Source organism: Nestor notabilis, unplaced genomic scaffold, assembly GCF_000696875.1.
Source record: "Nestor notabilis isolate BGI_N333 unplaced genomic scaffold, ASM69687v1 scaffold7752, whole genome shotgun sequence".
Taxonomy (NCBI): Eukaryota; Metazoa; Chordata; class Aves; order Psittaciformes; family Psittacidae; genus Nestor; species Nestor notabilis.
The window spans coordinates 2532-21634 of record NW_009917922.1 but is presented as its reverse complement, the minus strand read 5'-3'; the positions used below and the strand labels follow the sequence as shown (position 1 = coordinate 21634).

The 19103-nt window shown below is 42.6% G+C and overlaps 1 protein-coding gene across 1 annotated transcript in view; it reads left to right on the top strand.

Moving 5' to 3' along the window:
- LOC104401778 (tensin-3-like) overlaps nt 1–19103 on the top strand; it is a 78606-nt gene that overhangs the window by 57871 nt on the left and 1632 nt on the right. The window contains 5 exon segments of the mRNA XM_010009466.1: nt 11014–11185; nt 12808–13451; nt 14076–14162; nt 16709–16840; nt 18889–18984. Of these exon segments, the coding sequence (XP_010007768.1) occupies nt 11014–11185; nt 12808–13451; nt 14076–14162; nt 16709–16840; nt 18889–18984 (1131 nt within the window).

The window sequence follows — 19103 nt, the reverse complement described above, 5'->3', positions numbered from 1 at the left end:
CCGGCCGGTGGCGGGGGGTGGGAACTGAGTGAGTTTTAAGGTCCCTTCCAATCCAAACCAGTCTGAGATTCTGGGATCTGACTGATATTGGTTCCGTGTCCTGCATCACTCTGAAAGAAAGAAATCTGTGAGGTCCAGTGAAGTGCTGGGGGAACTGGGCATCTGCTTAAAGCAAAACAAAACAATCAAACAAACAGATGGAACCAAACGGTGTGTGCAGGAGCAAGAGCGCCTGAGCTCTGAGCCCCCGCGGTGCCCCTGCCTCCCCCGGCCCTGGCTGAGGAGGATGCGCTGGGAGCGGCGCTGGGCGTGCGGGAGGCGGCGTGAGCCACTGCGAGAGCTGGGGGAGAACAAAGTCAGAGCAAGCGAGGTGGAGCCAGCGGAGCGGGATGCACTAAGTGGGCAGTCTGTGCGAGCAGCAGCGGCAGGGCTGGCCCAGCAACAACTGTGGAGTTACTTTCCGCCTGGATGGAGTGAACTCGGGCTGTTTTCAGCTGAGTGGCTGTACTGAGAGCAGGAGCCTGGCTTACTTTCGCCGCAGACACTGAAATCCTCTTTGTAGTGAAGTTTGAACCCGCGGGGGAGAGCGGATGGTATTAGAGCTGGCAAATGTGGGAAATGGCTTTTCCCAAGCCTCCGGCTGCTGCGCTCCATAAGCGGCGTGACCGGCTCTGCGGGAGGGAACAAAGATCTTGCACATCCCGTGCTCTGTGAGAGACCTTCTGTCATGATGGCCTCCATAGGTAAGTTCTTGCTTTCCTGCTCTCCCTCTTTGCTGTCTGTTTCCCTCGGCCTGAAAACTCGTTCTGCGGGTCTTACGTTCCGCTGGCCGAGTTCCGAGCACCGCGCAGCGGCCGTGAAATGTGATCTGCAAACGCTGAAGGAGAGAAGTAGGGGGAAGAATTATCCTTGTGTGGGTATGTAGTAACGTTTGGAGGCCACAGAGAAAGCGAAAAGCTTTGCAGACAAGATTTGTCAGTATGAGGTTTTTTCCTGTGGTCGCTGATGGAGTGACAGAGGGCATGGGGCAGGGTTCATGAGCTCTGGGAAGTTATTTTTCTGCTGAGGAAGACTTAATGCTTCTTTGAGTGTGTGGTGGTGGCTTTTTGTTTTGTTTCTTTTTCAAAGTTGAAGAAATGGAGCCTTCCTGGAACATATGTGATTGCTGACTATGTACAGTAAGTTTGCCCAGGCTGATTCTTTTTCCTTCCCCGAGGAATTGCTGGTAATGTTACTGCAGCATTAAGTTTCCTTTCAAAAGCGTGAAAAATGAACTGACTTTGTAAACATAAGTCTTTCCTTAACCAGGAACATCACATAGTTTTCCTGCTTTCTTGCTTAATGAGAAAAACAGTGTATTGTGCCACGAGCATTGGCAGGGTAATTCTTCTAATTCAGGCACTACATGTAAAATTTTCTTACTCCAGATCTGAATTTCCCATCAAAATATAATACAGTCCTTGAGCAGCCAACTATTGCATGGTATCATGGGCAGGATGCACCAGAATACTTAAAAGAGCCTGATTCTTCTGGCGTTAATGCAAGCCAGTAGCAGCAGATGCTTGTGTGAACTGCAACCCTAAACAGTTACTGAATAATAATCCTGAAGAGACAGACCAAGAAATCTTTTAGTAGCTTCACTTCTCATCCTTTGGCATGGTACTGAAGATACACTGAATTGAGCTTGGTTTTACCTGTTTCAGTTCCGGATGATTAAAAGCAGCTTCTGAAAAATCAGTTCTCTTTCTGATTCTAAAATGAAAACTTGTTTAGATGTGCTATTTCAAAACTAAAAAGCAGCCCTGGCTTTTGGTATTCAGGCTGCAGTGAGCTGAGTTCAGCCATTTGTGGCTCCAGAAAAGTGAACAGGTTGAAGAGGGGCACATTAAGGCAGTAGAAGAGCAGGACCGAAGTGAGACTTGTGTTAGAACGTCCAGACATCAGTTTGATTGCTTCCACTCTTTGTGCTAGGTAAGTACGCCTTAGATGTCAAAAGCTGCATACCTGGACCTCTCTGGTGCCTACTGGCACCAGGCAACTGGACTGAGACAGGAAAAGGGGAGTTCAAACTATCTCTTTTCCTCTTATTCACCTTAGATACCATGAAACTGAAAATTTCATTTGGTGCTTGCTTTCCAGGCATGCCAGAAAGTCAGCCTCAAGCTTAGTCCCTTCATCATTCACTCAGTATTTGCTGCAGTTTTCCCCCCGTACCTCTCCTTTTGCCGCCTTTGTGCTGGCTTTGCAGTGGGTCTCTCAGTAGACAGGAGTTGCATTTTTCAGTTCAGCACAGACAACCTGGACCTGCATCTCCCACACCACAAGCTGTTTCAGTAGCTAATGAACTTGGAAGCACAGGGCAGATGTTTTACTCTCCTTTCTTGAAAGGTCTTTCAGGGCATTCTGCCTGAAGAAGTATTGCTGTTTATCTTTGAAGGTATCAGTTTGTACACTTCTGATTCCTAGTGGGTTTTTTCTCTTCTAGAGCTATTGCAATTTAATTTTGCAGTTTGATGAAAATTGTCATATTCACAATGTGAATATCTGAAACACCACTAGGAGATAAACCAAGATAAGAATGGAACTGGCTGTGTCTAAAGCCACTGGACTAAACTAATTTGCTGTGCAAACTTAGTGCTGGCATGTTAATCATTATATTCTGGTGGTTTTGTTGGATCTGGTTTGGTTCATCACTGTGTCATGATCTGTTCATGTACCATGATCTGCTGTACTTCAAGGCAGAATGCAGTGCTCTTGTTTCTGTGTTATGGACTGACTGTGGTGCTCTCTTTAAGAGGGGTTTGATAAATGTCACATTTTTTGTTTGCATGTGACCCGGATGGCTTGAGGACATGCCTCCGCAGCTGATTTGCATTCCTAAGGCAGCAAAACTATGCTTAAAGTCAATAGCAGAGCATCTGCAAGACCTTTTAAAATACATGAGAAGACATGTGCAACTGATTGCTTTAGTCCCTGGGGAAGTTTCTTTTCTTCTTTCCCCTAGTACTATTTGGGAAAATAAAACAAATGAGTATAAAAAGGGGCTTCAGAAAGGTGTGATAAGAATTTTACTGCTTTTAAGATGCTGAATTGCAACTTGTGTTCGGCAAATACGAGTTATTTATATTTTGGTATTTTTGAACGGATGTATGACATCAAGCATCTGAAAATTGGTGGAAGGGTCTGTCAAGGGAAAAGCTATTTCTGCAATAGAAAAGAAGTTTGATAGTGAGATCGTGAGGACAGGGACCATGGGTGGGGGAAAACGTGGTCTGGTAAATCATCCTTTTGATACTTATCCCTGTGCAGACAGTGGCAGAGGGTAAGTGCAGTTAATTCCCTGATCCTAGGGTTGCCTGGAGATAAGCTGACCCCTGGCATAGCTTCAGAGCCTGCGTTTGTTTGTTACTGACAGAGGCCTCTGTGGGCTGTTATGGGAGCTGGAAGCTGCTGGAACACAGGAATGTCCCAGTGTGCACCCAGTTGTTGCCATGCATCTTGCCAGCAGGCCACCATCTCCCGTGGAGGTGGCAGAGCACCAGCCTGGCTCACCCAGGGCTTGCTGGGGGTGGCTGCTGTGCCAAGAGTAGTTCCTTGGGGGAAAATGGGGATGATTTACAGCCCTCTTCAGGCATAAGGCAAGAATGGACTTTTTTATTATTCTAAATAAATACATCTGAAAGGTTCCCAAAGCACAGTGAATACTTTCTAAATGCACACAATAAATAATCGCATGAAGTTGGAAGCCTTCAGTCCTGCAGCGGGGCTGAGCTTTAATTACTAACAGTTTGTGTTCTGTTAAATGTGTTATTTCTGCCACCAAATAAATGTCACTGAGAAATACTTTTCCACCTCTCCAAATTTGCTGGTTTATTTCTCAGGTTGTCAACCACCACACTGTTGTGTTTTCTGTAAGAGCCAAGCACATAATACATATTCCACTGAGATCCTTCTCAGTGCTGTTTAATGAAGCAACTGAAGCTGACCTTTGAGTTGCAGAGAGGTTAGTATGTGGATGGTAGAGCCACCATCTTCATAGCTTCTCCAGGTTCAACCTGGCTCATTTGGTTACTTGCAGAGAGTTGATCCAAACAGGCATTAACAGCATCTCCAAGCATTAGTAACTTTGCCTTTTCCTTGACAAGCTTGAAGAAGACCCTGTTGTATCTGTTTGCTCTTGGTGAGTTTGGCAAAGTGGGTGAACTGCGGGTGCCTCTGTGAAAGTGCATGATCTTGGCTCATGACACGTCTCCTCCTGAAATAACACAGGCAGTTGTGAAGAAGATGTTATGGATGTGCATAAACCCCAGCAGATTCCAGGCCAGCAGAGAAACTGCTCCTGTTCCATCCATTAAAAACAGATAAATAAAAATATAAACAACAGAAAAAACAACACCCCCTCAACTAAAACCTCCTCTTTTTATCCCTTGACTGCATGCCCTTTTTTTCTTGTCAGTGCATTAGACCAGTCATCTCCAAAGCATGGTGCGTGCCCTGCTGAAAAGGTCAGGAGCTGCAGTGGGTATCAGGCTGGAAAAGAGTTCTCAGCTTTTCTTAAGAAAATGAAAAAAGGTGGATTTCCAATTTTCTTGTGAATTGATAATATGCAGTTGTGTGAGGGAGGATTAATCTGAGCAAAATGTGGTCTTCATAGTCTAGTTGTTCTGCCTTTGGTTTTGCTATCTTTAGGTGAACTATAAAGCAAAAAACATGAGGATAAAAACTGTGTTAGTATTTTAGGATTATTAATTTTTTCTAAATAAATAAGAGTTTTGAAGAAATACTGGGGAAAGCGGGATTTCTGTGGCTATAGCCAGTAAAATACCTGACTAATCTTCAGTATAAAATCCAGTTTGTTTTTAAAATGTACTCGTAGAATATGTTGCAGATTTTCATGTGCCCTTAGAGCTCCTCTGTGGTAGTGGAGACTTCATACAGCGTGGTGACTACAGTGGGGAAAATGTGCTGATTCAGCGTTTGGTTGCTGCAGGTTTTGGAGAGAGCTTGCTGGAACATAAGTAAGGCAACAATAACAGTGGTTATCTCAGGCTACAAGTTGTTATTCAGAAACTTCTCAACAGGTTACTTGTTTTCTAAACTATAAACCCTCCAAATCTATCCTATCAGAAATGTGACGAGCATAGAATCATAGAATGGTTTGGTTTGGAAAGGACCTTAAAGCTGATCCAGTTCCTACCCCCTGCCATGGGCAGGGACACCTCACACTAGAGCAGGTTGCTCCAAACCCCTTTGTCCAATCTGGCCTTGAACGCTGCCAGGGATGAGGCAGCCACAGCATCTCTGGGCACCCTGTGCCAATGCCTCAGCACCCTCACAGGGAAGAACTTCTGCCTTTGATCCAACGTGAACTTCCCCTGTTTCGGTTTGAACCCATCACCCCTTGTCCTATCACTATAGTCCCTGATGAAGAACTTCTTTTTGGGGGACAATGAGCAGGAAGGCGTTTTGTTGCTGCCTGGGGTAGTTTGGGGTTTTGCTTTCAGTGTGTGTGGCTTAGGTCAGCTTAGTTGTGTTTTAACTCTTCTCCACCAAAAGAAACAATAATATAGTAAATGAAATGTTCTCAGAGCTCTTTGTTTGAAACACTTAAGAAGTAATGGTGGAAGCTGGCTAGCAGCAACAGCTTGGGGGATTTAGCCCTGAATGAGAGATGGAACAACTTGTGCTGGAAAAAGGATAGCATATACTGTGCAAAAGAAGTAATAAAGTCATTCCCTTTGCAGCTGAAATTATAAAGATAAGATCTTGAGGATTGTTTGTTGCATATATCCTATGGAAAGGAAGGTACAGTGGGGCCAAAGTTTGTGGGTTTCATGGAAGGGAATAATTCTGATCACTGTATTTTTGTGAAATTGAAAGCAGAATATAGCAAGTGTAAAAGGTCACAGTTGCAGACTTGAAAGCAAAAGAGTTTTGGCATTATCTCAGTCTCACTAATTCTGGCACCTGAGCTTTTGGAAAAGCAGGAGAGAGAGGAGAAAGTGAATATGGCTGCTCCATAAGAACCTTGCAGTGCCAAGGACTTGAAAAGGTGTCAGTTTGTGAACTGGTTCAAGAGACTTGCTGTCTCCTTTCTCCATGTGCAGGGATGTTAACTCTGACCTTTCCTGTGAGCTCTGTAGAGGTTGTGAAGGAGCTTCACCAGTGCCAATTCTGTTGTTAGCACTCTGTCGGCTGCTGGAGGGACTCTTTTTCAAGGGAGCCAAATCCTTTTGTCATGAGTTCACTTTTTCCAGGGTTTTTGGCTCTCCATAGTAGCACTAGTCCATACTCACACTGTGCAGTTGGAATTGTGTGCTCCTTTTCACTTCATCCACTCCAATTAGCTGTCACTGGATGTTGCATGTCAGTACCTCTCTTCCACTGAAGTTCTTTTCCTTGCTCCAGTGTTTCCTTTGAACTGTGACTTTCCAGCTGATCGTTCCATTCACATTTCCTTTGCTGAAATATTGCCAAAATGACTTAGAAGAAGTAAGATCGTGCCTGCTCTGTACTTCGGTGGTGTTTTTGCTTTCGTTGATTGTTTCTCTGATAAAGCTTTCTCCACTTTTTTCCTCTTGTAGCTTTTAAGGTTTGGAAAGAAACATATCTAAACAAACCTCGTTTATAAAATGTGCCTAAGATCTTCATCCAGTATTTTTTGTCTTACTGACACACTTCAAGCCATGGAGCCGTCCACTGTGTCTCTAAATAGGTTGTTCATACTACTAAAGGCTGGGGTTGTCCCTGATCCTTGCTCTACCTTTCCTTGCATGTGTAACGTCTCAGAGCTGAGTTGAGCCTTCATCTTCTGCAAGACATTCAGGTGAATGGCAGAATAACTTGCTTAATGAGTAATAAGATTTTAATATTGGAAAGGGGTGTGGCCATCTTTTGACCCTTGGTCTCCTGGATAAAGTAAAGTTGTAACAGCAGAGACTATTGTCATAGGAACTCTTACAGTTCCCTGGATATGGGAAGAGAGGTGAACAGCTTAGCGCTGTGTGGAGTTTACACTGGTAGTCTAAATGGTAGTTGGAGCCAGCTGGATGCCAAGCTGTGAAGTGCCATGGAGTTTTTTGGGAATGCTGGGAGTACTATGTGCCTCTGCAGTAGCAGAGGGACCTGTGAATCAGAGTGTTGATACATGGAATGTTTCATAGCCATATCTGAAGCTTCTTGCAAGACTTCTGTTAGGCTGTGGCCACCAAAGGATGGGTCACAAAACAGTCTGTGAAATTGCACAAAGTTTCTTAACCTTCTGCTGCTATTCAGGGCTGGCAGTGGCTTGGTTACTTTGGCTGCTTTAGAGCAATGTGCTTTTCGGTGTCCATTCAGCTTTTAGGCTGTCCTGAGGTAAGTCAGGGGTGGTCAGCTCAGGGTTTTGGGAGTGGAACAGTGACTTAAGAGTTCTCTTCCCCCCCAAATGTAACTGAGGACTGGAGTTTTCAACCTCATGCAATGCAGGTTAGCTATCAGCTTCTCAGAAAAAGAGCTACAAAGATGGGAATGCGTTAGAAGCTGCTAAAATACAAGGTATGATGGTGGAATGGCTGCTTCTTTCCCTTCCCTGCCATTGTTGGACCATTGTCTCCAAAGCTGTGAGGTGATTTTGCCCTTCAACTGCTACAAGAAAGAGGAAAAGAAAGGTTTTTACATGTCTTTTATCTGGACCATGGCATGGGTTAAGCCACTCTGGGGGGTGGTGTGGGGTGGTGGATTTTTTCATTTTTAACAGATTTAGTGGATTAAAATACAGGTTAATCTATAACTTCTTATATTATACATCCGTGTCCTACACACATCCAGTTTGTGCCTACAACTGAAAGAAGCTTGCCACTTTCACAAGTATTTGCCCTTTACTGCCAAGCGGAACAGTAGAAGAACAAGCTGGATATTTTTCTGCCTTGCATGGGGGCACAATAGTATTTGTTTTCTTCCTGAAAGTCACTTTTCTGTAGTGTATGATTCAAAGAGTCCAATTAATCTCTTAGGTTCTGCCTGTAAAATGGATGATCAGTGAAAAGATACACAGATCTGACCTGAGTGCATGAAGAGTCATGAACATGAATGATCCTAGTTTTGCCATGTCACTTCTTCAAGTAGAGAGCTTCACTTATACACTGTCAACATTCTCATAGAGATAATGGCATAGATTTAGAAGGGACCTGCAGCAAGAAGGACTGATGCTTTGCATCAAACATGCCAGGGGAGTCTGTACCATGCATACAGAAACACTGCTGAAGCTGTGGGATTGCACTGAGTTAGTGATTCCATGAGATAAAGGGTTAAGAGCTGACCGGTGAGTGTGGATTCTGCATCAGACAACGGAGGCATAGCTGACATATTGAGCAAGCTTGTTTTCAAATGAAATACAAAGCTGCTTTCATGGGGAAGTGCCTTTCAGATAGACTTGTACAGCCTGGGAAGAGCTGTATGAAGTTTGCATTCTTTCCACACATTACACTCCTGGCTGCCAGTAGCTTTTTACTGTTAGTTTAATATTTTACACCTGTGAAAATGGAGTATAAAAAGAAATGCTGCATCTCTGAGTGTGGCACCATGCAACAATCAGTGCTCTGAAGGTAACAGCAACAGTCCAAGGCCTGAAACAGGGAGAAATCAAGTCTTGGTCCATCTCTTCAAGCAACTGCTGTTATTGCTGGGAGAAGGAGTGGACTTTGCCGTATGAATGCTTCAGATTAACTCCTAAGCACGTAGCTGAGATCACATTAGATTGCGAGAAGATTTTAAGCTATTTCAGAAGGAGTGCCACTGCCCACCCTTCCCCCAGGTTCTTAGTAACTGGAGTGTAGTGACTCACCAGTATGGCCTGGTATCAGGGGCACAAAACCAAGCAAGCATATGGAGTTAAGCCTGTGATCATAATTCCCAGTGCCTGTAGGGAATCATAGAATGGTTAGACATTAACCTCTCCCATGCAATAGCAGAGTCACCTCAACCTGCAGTATAATTGGGAAGCATCTTCAGGTTCATGTGCAGAGATGAGATGAGATGTCTGCTGCATTAATGATAGTTTGTCTTACAGGTGCTGCTATCAGTAAGTTCATCTGCTCTTAGCCTGCTGTCTGGGGGGCTCTAGTAGTCTTCAGATGTACAACATCAGTTTGGCCAACTCACCTTCAATGAATCTTTTTATTTCTCAGATAATAGTTAAGACATTATTATGTATTAAAATCATAGCTCAAGGCTTAGCATCAGTCTTTATAATACTTGGGTAAACGGTCAATCTTTGTAATACTTGTAAAATTTTTAGCAGGAATATGGCCTAAATCATGGGTTCATGCAGCCGGCTTTTTCTGACTGTTTGCACCAGTATGAGAATGACTGTAATATATCTGATCTATTAGGCAGAGATTTCTCTAGTTTTTCCACACCACACACATTTCTGCAGTATTTCCTTAAATTTCACTTTTATGGCTGGCGTGGCTGTGGTTAAATTAATGGGTAAAGATAAAAGTGCTGCAGTTTTCTGTTTCCCTCACCCAGTTAAATGTTTGCTCTGTACAGTATGTATGCTATGTGAGGAATTTGAATGGTTTGCAGTCAGGACACTGATTTGCAGTTTTTCTTATCTCAGGCATTTCTTCTAAGTACCTTGCACCCCCATTCAAATAATAGTAGAGCCAGGCTCTACCATGAATTGAAGGAAAAAGAAGATTTATTTACACTTGTTTCAGTGTTGCTTACAGAAATAGTGAGAACCTTCCTCCTTTTTACATTAGAAAGATTTCCTTATGGGAAAGATGGATTAGCACAATCTTAACTCTTTGTAGGACTGGAATTGTAGAAAACAGTGCTGTTAAAGCTGGGCTTATGTGAATAGGTGTTGGATTACTTTAGACACAATAACTAAATATAACCCTCACTGGAGCTTGGCTGGTTATTAAAATACACCCATGAAGAAGGGATTCAACTGTTCTTGTATAAAGCCCAGTTATCAAGAGAGGCCTTGCGATGGTATCAGCCACCTCCCTCAGCTCTTGTATGTGCAGCCTGTCAGGCCCCAAAGGACATACTGAGGCCTTTCAGTCCTTAGAATGGGCCTATAAGAAAGATGGGGTGAGACTTTTTAGCAGGGCCTGTTGAGACAGGACCGGGGGTGATGGATTTAAACTAAAAGAGGGAGATTCAGGCTGGATGTGAGGAAGAAATTCTGTACAGTGAGGGTGGTAAAACACTGGCACAGGTTGCCCAGAGAGGTGGTGGATGCCCCTTCCCTGAAGACATTCAGGCCAGGCTGGATGTGGTTGTGGGCAACTTGGTCTAGTGGAAGGTGTCCCTGCTCATTGTAGGGGGTTGGAACTAGAAGAGCTTTGAAGTCCTTTCCCACCCAAACCAGTCTGTGATTCTGTGACTTAGGTGTGTCCAGTTTGTTTAAGTGCTCCTTTGTTTGGTCCTCCTCCACTGAGGGTAAGTCTTCCTTGAGCCACATTTTTCCTGTGGTCTCAGGGGTTTGAGATTCCTAAAGGCTTGTCTTACTGGTAAAGACTGAAGTGAAAAAGGTTTGGTTGAGTACTTCGGTGTGTCATTTTCCTTCAGGTCCCCTGCCCCATTCAGCAGTGGGCTGAATTAATATGCCAGTTTCTGTCACTTGGTGTTTAAGTGCACACTGACGGTGTGTGTAGTCACATAGGACACTTGACTAGATATACCTGATCAACACTGTGGCTTGCGGAATGCGAAACAGCTTGGAACAGACAGGACTGTTTTCATTTAGGGCTAGAGAACGTACCCTGGAAAACTGACCAAACAGTTTGAGTGGTGCAATGCTGGAATTGTTACTCCCTCTGCCATTTGTCTTGCTAGATAGCTTCGGCAATCAACATCATGTTGTGAAATAAAATGTTACTGCTCAAACAAATAAAAACTCTTCTTTATGGTCCTATTAAAGCAAAGCAGATTGTTTTATAAACATTTTTGTCAGTACAAGGACCATCGAAATGTGACTTGTTTTTTCACTTGCCTTACACTTTGTTTCCTTTGCTGCAGAATCTCGAAGTTACACAGAAGCCATTAACCACTCTCTGGTGATGTCTGACAGCACTGTGGGCACTAACCCGGCCTTGCTGAGGGCTAACATGCAGACGGATCCCTCCTTTCAGCACTGTTTTGCATCTTCGTGTACTGTTTCAAGTAACAGCCCTATCACAGGGGCAGAAAGGTAGGAAAAGATTCTCCTACCTTACTGTTCAGTTCTTATAACTAGTTTCCAGCCAGGATGTTATGCTTGCAGCAGATTTGTGCAAGGTCTTTGAGTTTGGTTGTTATGTTTAATGATGATGTCCACCAGCAGGAGTTCACCACATATACAGATGTTATTTGTATAGCAGGGATATAGTTAGCTTTGAAGATAAATAGGAATACAAAAATAAATAGGAATTTATAGCTCAGTTACTTTACTGTGTGCTAGTACAAGCTCATACATATTTCCCTGTGTGCTTAACCAACTTCTCTAATGCTTTACTGAAAAGTGTTTCATGATATTTCACATTGGAATAAGTTGTATATGGCAGAGAGAGCACTCTCCTCACTGCAGTACCTGCAGTGTTTCTAGTCAATAAAATGTCAGGATTTGGTTTTGGTAGTGAAGAGCTGACTCCCTCTTGACTGCCCAGCAGGCTGAGAGGTTTTATTATTTCATATTTGTATTATGGTAAACATGTAGGGCTCTGGACCAGAGCCTGAATAGTATAAATTTAGAACACAATTCTTGTCCCAAGGAGGTTACAGAATAAGATGACAAATAGCAGGAATCACAGCAAGCAAACAAGGAGTCCCAGGTTACTGTTAGAGGGCTCAGAAGAACGTGAGAATGGATGGTTGGTCCTTAGCTACACACTGTATTTACTTACTAGATGAGGTGTTATGTTACAGCTGTTTAGCCTTCTCTATCACACTGCAACAACATTCCTTTGTGGCTAATTATCCTATTCTGGTTCTTGGATCATTGGCTCCTTTTTCGCAGTATTTGGAATGTTGTTGGTTGGTGTGTCAGACTCTCAGTGAGGGGTTCAAGTATGCTGATACCTATTAATCTTGTATTTATCACATCTAATTGATTTCAGGCAGTACTTGGACTGTGCAAGAATGTTTTTGTGATTATGAATGTGAATCATAAGACTGAACAAAATATGTTAGTATTTTCAGAGGCAGAGGAGGCAATGTAACATTCATTATAAGTGGATATGAATTAAAAGCTTATTGGGCAATGGAGTCTTATCAAGTTTACATTCCTTCTTCAAGCTTTATCTAGAAAATGTTGTTCCTTTCTAAGCATTTTCTTTCTGTCATTTTTCATTTAATCTAGCAGATAGCTGCAGCTCTGGGTTTTTTCTTGCAATGATTTCTTCTGTTTGTTTCCCTTCTACTTTGATCTGTTCAAATCTACTGGTATCCATTTCCACAATTCCCTTTAAATGAAAAATCCTTTCGTTTTTATATATCTCATGTCACCTCTTTTCCCTTCTTCCCCCCACCTTCTCCCCATTTCTTCTGCCCCCCATCAGCATGGCTAGATGGAAGGTGACATGAGGCAGAAAGTAATGACTTACACTTGAAGTAATGAGTGATCAGGGTGGGACTGGAATCCCTTGATCCAGCTGCATCACCAGGTCCAGCATGTGTCAAAGAACACCCTCAGGAATGGCCCTGGGTGAGGTGATCCCTTGCTTTCAGTGATCGCTGCTGCAGTATGGATTGTACAGTGACACTTTAAGGGAATGATTTGACTGTTGGTTTCTTTTTTGTGTTCAGTTTTGGGCTTTTTTTTTCTTTTTTCTATAGCTCTTCTGCAGCAGAACGTCCCTGGCTTGAAAGCAGCCCTAAAGCTTCCCCCTCGCTCCAGCTGTCAATGGGAAACAGCAGGCCACCAGGAGGTTACCTTGTGCCCTCTGAATTTTCCAATGTCGTGCAAGATGTCTCCCTCTTGTCTCATTTTCAAAGTCCAGGACTGCAAGTTGTGACCCTGAGCAACCTGGAGAACTCACCAGCAGAGCCACAGGAAGAACCTGCAGTCAGCAGCAGTGCCCGGGCCTACCTGAGCTGCAGTGGGGGCAGCAGGGGCAGTAGTTCCCCCCCAGAGGAGAAACAAGCTGCTTTCATAGCCAATACTAGCATGTCTCCTAAAGCTGTCAGCTCATCAGTGGCAAGTGCTGAGGACAATGGTGTTTTGACACAAAACTTTATTACAGTGGCCTCTGGACTCAATAGCCAGAACAACGCAGTCCAGCAGCACCATGCAGGGAATCTTCATGCTCAACCACCTCTTCCAGAAAAAAAGAGGTCCTCTGAAGGAGACCGCTCCTTTGCCTCCGTGTCCCCTTCTTCAAGTGGCTTCTCTAGCCCCCACAGTGGGAGCACAATCAGTATCCCCTTCCCAAATGTCCTCCCAGATTTCTCAAAAATGTTAAGCACTTCCCCAGTGCCAGGTAGGTTTATGCATCATAGAAATGCAGATTGCATTAGATTTTATACGAATTTAAAAGAAGCATTTAGGGGATTTTAAAAGTGGGGATGGGGAGCAATGAAATGAAAATGGCCCAGAGGGCTTCAGTATTTGCAGTAGATGGCACCATCTCAGTGGGTTTGGATGTATTTCTCAGACCAAGGCTGCAGAATTCTTTCTGCACTTGTCTAGATGTCAGCCAAGGGCAGCTTGCCTCTTGAACTGCCAAACTACAAGCAAGCAGTGTGGAGTCCAACTTCTTTTAATAAGGGCTGGCTTCTCTGCACTCTCCTAGACTTGTGTCAGAATAGTTAAAAATGTAGATGTGTACTCACCCTGAGAAGTTTGTATTTAATACAGCTTTACAAATGGAAGAGTTTTTAAGGTTTTATGGGTTTTACAAAATGAAACTTCCAAGAATGCTTTCAGAATCTTAGTGTACAGTATGATACTTGCTGGTTCTAAATCAGTCCAGAGTTCTTCTGAATTGTCCTTCTAATCACAAGTGATTTGAATAATGAAGGTGATTGGAAGTTGGAAAGAAGAGTAAAAAACACTTTTGTGTTTAAACAATGTCTTGACCATTTTTTTCCTTTTTATTTCACAGAAAACACAACTGATAAACACGTGACTGTAAAATTTGTCCAGGACACATCCAAGTTCTGGTATAAGCCAGATATTTCAAGAGAACAAGGTATATCGACTACACATGTTTGGGCATATCCATTCACAGAAAGGCTACTCAGAGAATTCTGTTTGAGCTGTTTTGTTGCATACCTGATGTTGAAAAAAAAATACCAGAAGAAATACAAAGCCCAGAAGGGCCACAGGCAGCCTCACTTCATTTCTTTTGTCCAAAGGCTGAATTTAAGAGTGCAGGGCAGTCAAGTAGTCTCTAAACAATATTCAGTTGACCAGACAAATTCTTAGCCTAATGGAATGAACTGCAAAGGAATTTAAATTTTCCTGTGGTAGCTGCTGCAAATGTACTTCACTGGAAAGCTCCAGGTTTTGGAATGGCAGATATGTGTGTGGGAATACTGAACTGCTCTCAGAAATGTTTTGAGTACAAGTGTGCTGCTCTGGCATGATCCCAGCCATGTGTGTTTCCCTGAACAGATAATAGGTTGAGAGATGCTAGATATCAGAGAAGAATTCATTAGCCGGAAGTCACCATAAAGGCATCGTCATCTACCAATAGCCTGAATTTCACTGCCAGCTGCAAGTGACATACATTATTTCTTAAAGGTCACTAACTAACACCCCCATGCAACAACATCTTTAAGATGTACATACAGATATAGTACATCTATATGTAGATGTATTACTGAACGAGATAGAGAAAGCTGTTACTATGTATGTGAGAATATATACATACAAACTTACACCTTGCCCATGCAATAGTGTGTAAGTAAAGCATGCTGGGTGCTTTGCAAATGCAATTGGTCTGATGGTCCTTGTGTCTGTATTGTAATATTCAGCTATATTGAATTCTGTTTAATGAGTTATAGCAGGATTTCAACTGGGATTCTTAAAATGTGGTTGTCAGAAAGTAAAAATAGCAGTTCTGCATTGGGAAGGGAGTCCATGCTAAGCCAAAATAGTGTGAGCTTCAGCTACTGTCAAATAATGAATTGCTCTCTCTAGTTCATAGTTTCTCAAATGGTGAGGATGCCTCTTACAGCGTAGTGGTAGATTTGAGTTCAGGGGAATAAAGATCATAGAAAACAGATAATTAATTCTCCTTTGAATGATGGGTTTTGGTCCTTTAACTCCAGTGCCCTTCCTTGTGTCTGCTCCTCCACCCATAATGAGAACTTTAAACATGCAAAGAAAATGTCCTGGTTTGATGCGAGTCCAGGGAGGGGAGTAGATCATAAAGGAATTTTAAACCTAGCTGCTTGAACACATGATAAGAGAATCTTCCCAGCCTTTTAGGATGCATCTTTTCACCCTGCCAAGTAAAAATCGTTTTAAAAAGTGTTTTTAAGATCCTGTTGCTGAGGAGGGGGAGCACTTGTCCTTTTTTTCTGTGCTAAATGGACTGCTCGTGTGCCAGTGATTACTGTCCCCTGTAGATTTAGAAGGGTTGCGTGAGTGCTTCTGAATTGCGGGGTTTTCCATACTCATCTTCCTCCTCTCAACACATGGCAGGTTATTGTCCTGCAAGAATGCTGGAGAGGATGCTGGAGACTCTTCATCAGGGACTGTAATGATATGATAGGACAAGGAGTGTGATGAGTTTAAGCTGAAACAGGGGAAGTTCAGGTTGGATATAAGGCAGAAGTTCTACCCTGTGAGGGTGCTGAGGCGCTGGCACAGGGTGCCCAGGGAAGCTGTGGCTGCCCCATCCCTGGCAGTGTTCAAGGCCAGGTAGGACAGAGCCTTGGGCGACATGGTCTAGTGTGAGGTGTCCCTGCCCATGGTGGGGTGTTGGAACTGAATGAGTTTGTGGTCCTTTCCAAACCAAACCATTCTTTCATTCTGTGATTGTGAAAATGGTTGTTTTCTTCACCATCTGACAGCTAATTAAGATCGATCATTGGATGAACCTTTTGAGTTTAACATTTTGGGCTGCTCAATTTCAAACTCTACAGCAGACTCATGCAAAGCAGGAGCAGTTTCCCTGCAAATGGTTCCTCCTGGGGAGGACTTCATCTCACACTTCCAGCAGACCTCACAGAATACAGATGTCAAATATTTCAATGCTTGGACGGTCAAAGAGTAAATATTCTCTTACATTTCCCTTGCTTAAAAACCAGTAAGGGAGTGAGACTGCTTAGTAGGAACAGAAGCTCAGTGGTGGATGAAAACACATCTGCTCCATATGGTGAAGCTTCATAGGGAAATCAAAACAGTGCTGTGTAGTCAGCCTGGGAATGAGAGTGTGCTCTCTGTCATGCTTCTAACAAGGTGACAAAATGTAAGCAGGAATCAGCTTGCTCTCGCACTGGTTGTAGGAATCCTGATAGGACCTGCATGTCCTTCTCAGTTTAAAAATGAGCTGGGATCTATATTTCAGACTTCTCTTGAAACAAGTACCTATGAGATTTGCACAAGATGTTTCCACTCATATCCACCAAATACGCTTGACTGTATTACCTTCTACAGCAGTGGGGCAGAGAAGAGGATCTCACTTCCCGTAGTCTCCTATTAATTACAGATTTTCACTTCTTTACTTTCTGGGTGTGTGCATTGTTCTGAAACTGTTTTTCTCTCTCTTTCCCGGAATCCCTGCAGCCATTGCTGTTCTCAAGGACAAGGAACCTGGCTCATTCATCGTTCGAGACAGTCATTCCTTCCGGGGAGCCTATGGGCTAGCAATGAAAGTTGCTACACCACCTCCTTCTGTGCTGCAGTTAAACAAGAAAGGTACTCCATGCCCTTCTATATATTATTTAACAAGCCACACATACTAGGAAGTTCTTACATACTAGGGTAAAATAACCTGAAGGAATCTCCCCTCTTCTAGTAAATGCAACTTGAATTACAGGCTCCATTTGGTACCTTGTTAAATGAGATTGGATAAGCTGTCTGTTGTACTTTATAGTTTCACCATGGCTTGTAAATGTATGTTCATTGTAGCTGTACCTTAACAAACTAATAGAAAACCATGGGTCCTCCCAGGCAATCAGAAATCTGCCTTTGATCCACATACCACTATGTAAAGCTTTAGCTTTGCTGGAAGGTTTAATATTTTTGGCGTTGAGGTTTTGTTTTGAGACAGTTCTACATTCCCTAAGGAAAGATCATAGTTTTTTTTAAAGGAATGATTAAATACACCTACTCTCCCAGCACCAGTGCCTCCATATATAACTGTATCTGATCGTTGTGAAAGGTAAAATGAGGAAAACATACAGAAAGTATTATTCAAGTTCTATACGCTTAATCTGGTATCTTGAGACAATTTCTAACACAAATTTGCCATGTAATCCTTCTTTTTATTGCCAAGAAGCGTCAGCAGAACCACTGCAATGTCCTAATGAAATATTGTGGCTTAAACCATGATGGGTGCACAGGGGCAGTGACAGCAACAACAAGGATGTAAATGGAGAGTGGCTGTAGGTGATTTTAGATTTATCATCAGACCAATGAAGTCCAGAACATATGAAAGTTCAAACTCTACTAGTCTTAAAAAGCCAGTTTGTGTTAGTTGTGCCACAGACAAGTAGAAGTAAGAGAAAACTTAGCGGAGATGTAGCATTCTTTCACTTCTTGCTCTGTGATATTTAGCTCTTTTGATTCCCACTGTTTCATCCTAGAAGGCACAAATTTGTTCAGTTTCCTGCAGATTTTCTTGTTCCAGGCTTCCCCTTCCCACATACCCCTGTAGTAATTTAGTTTTAATATTCCGAAAGCATAACAGTTAACAGTAAACTGTTTGAGAAGGTGGTCTTTGCAATATTTGCTTGCATAGAAGTTTCTGCTGTCCAGATTAATGTGTTCGTCTGTATTAGCTTGAAAGTCAACCCCTGATGTCATGTGTTTCGTTGACTGTGGTTGACAGTTAAAAGGAGCTTTTGTGTGTTGTTGCTCTTTTGTTAAGGTCTGAATGGTTGGGTAATTTTGTCCCATTGCTATGAAATAACATTAAATTACTTGGAGAGAGATTCAGTTTGTAGTTAGGTGTGAAATACTGTGAACCAGCCTTTCAAGGAGTAATGAAGTTTTCTTAATTATATGTGTGCATATGTATGATTAAAAGAATGTTAAAGCTCAAGGGAACTTTTCTGTGTCTCTTGAACTTTGAACCTCCTCATTACATCCAACTTAACCATTTTGATTTGTCTAGGGCAATAAATGAGAGAGAAAAACTGTCTTCAAAAACCTGGTGAAACCTGAGGATTCCATGTATTTGTTTTCAGGAGCAAAGACAGTGTAAAATTGCAAACATTTTTAAACTTCACTGAGAGACTTGGCATCATTACCTTGGTGTAGCTCAGTCGCCTGTAGTTTTCATCTGGAAAAGTTGTGTCAGCAAAACCATCACTAGAAATCTGAGCATTTTGTCACACTTTGACTTGTCACATTGGATACAAGTTCTTCCAATGGTTAGAAATTCTGCAGGGAATTCTGATGCAAATTTCTAACCATTAGATTTCCAAATTTCTGTTCCTGTCTGTAGTTGGGACCCTGCTTGGAAACCAGTGTGTATTTGGCTGTCATTCACTTACGGTTACTAAACCTTTTCCTCTGGTTGTCTAAAGTGAGCTATTTGCTTGTTTGTTTTTTGCAAAATGGCCTTTTTACTACAGCTTGTAACCTTGCAGCCAAGCAGGTCTAATGTATTCTTTGTATGTTGTATATAAAACATTTGGTGGTAATGTGGAAAACTGCTTCACAAAGACCTGCTAATTTGTGAGACTCTTGTCTCTTCATTGCTTCTCTTCATGAGCCTTCTTTTCTTTTTTTCAACACAGTTGGAGATTTGTCAAATGAACTCGTAAGGCATTTTTTGATTGAATGCACTCACAAGGGGGTGCGCTTGAAAGGATGCCCAAATGAACCATATTTTGGTAAGTACAGTACATCACAGGGACACAAAAAATGGAAACAGTTTGCATTTGCCAGAGCTGTTTTATATGCTTGGATGGAGTGCAAATGAGAGAATACTCTGCTCAAGTCCTGATAGTTT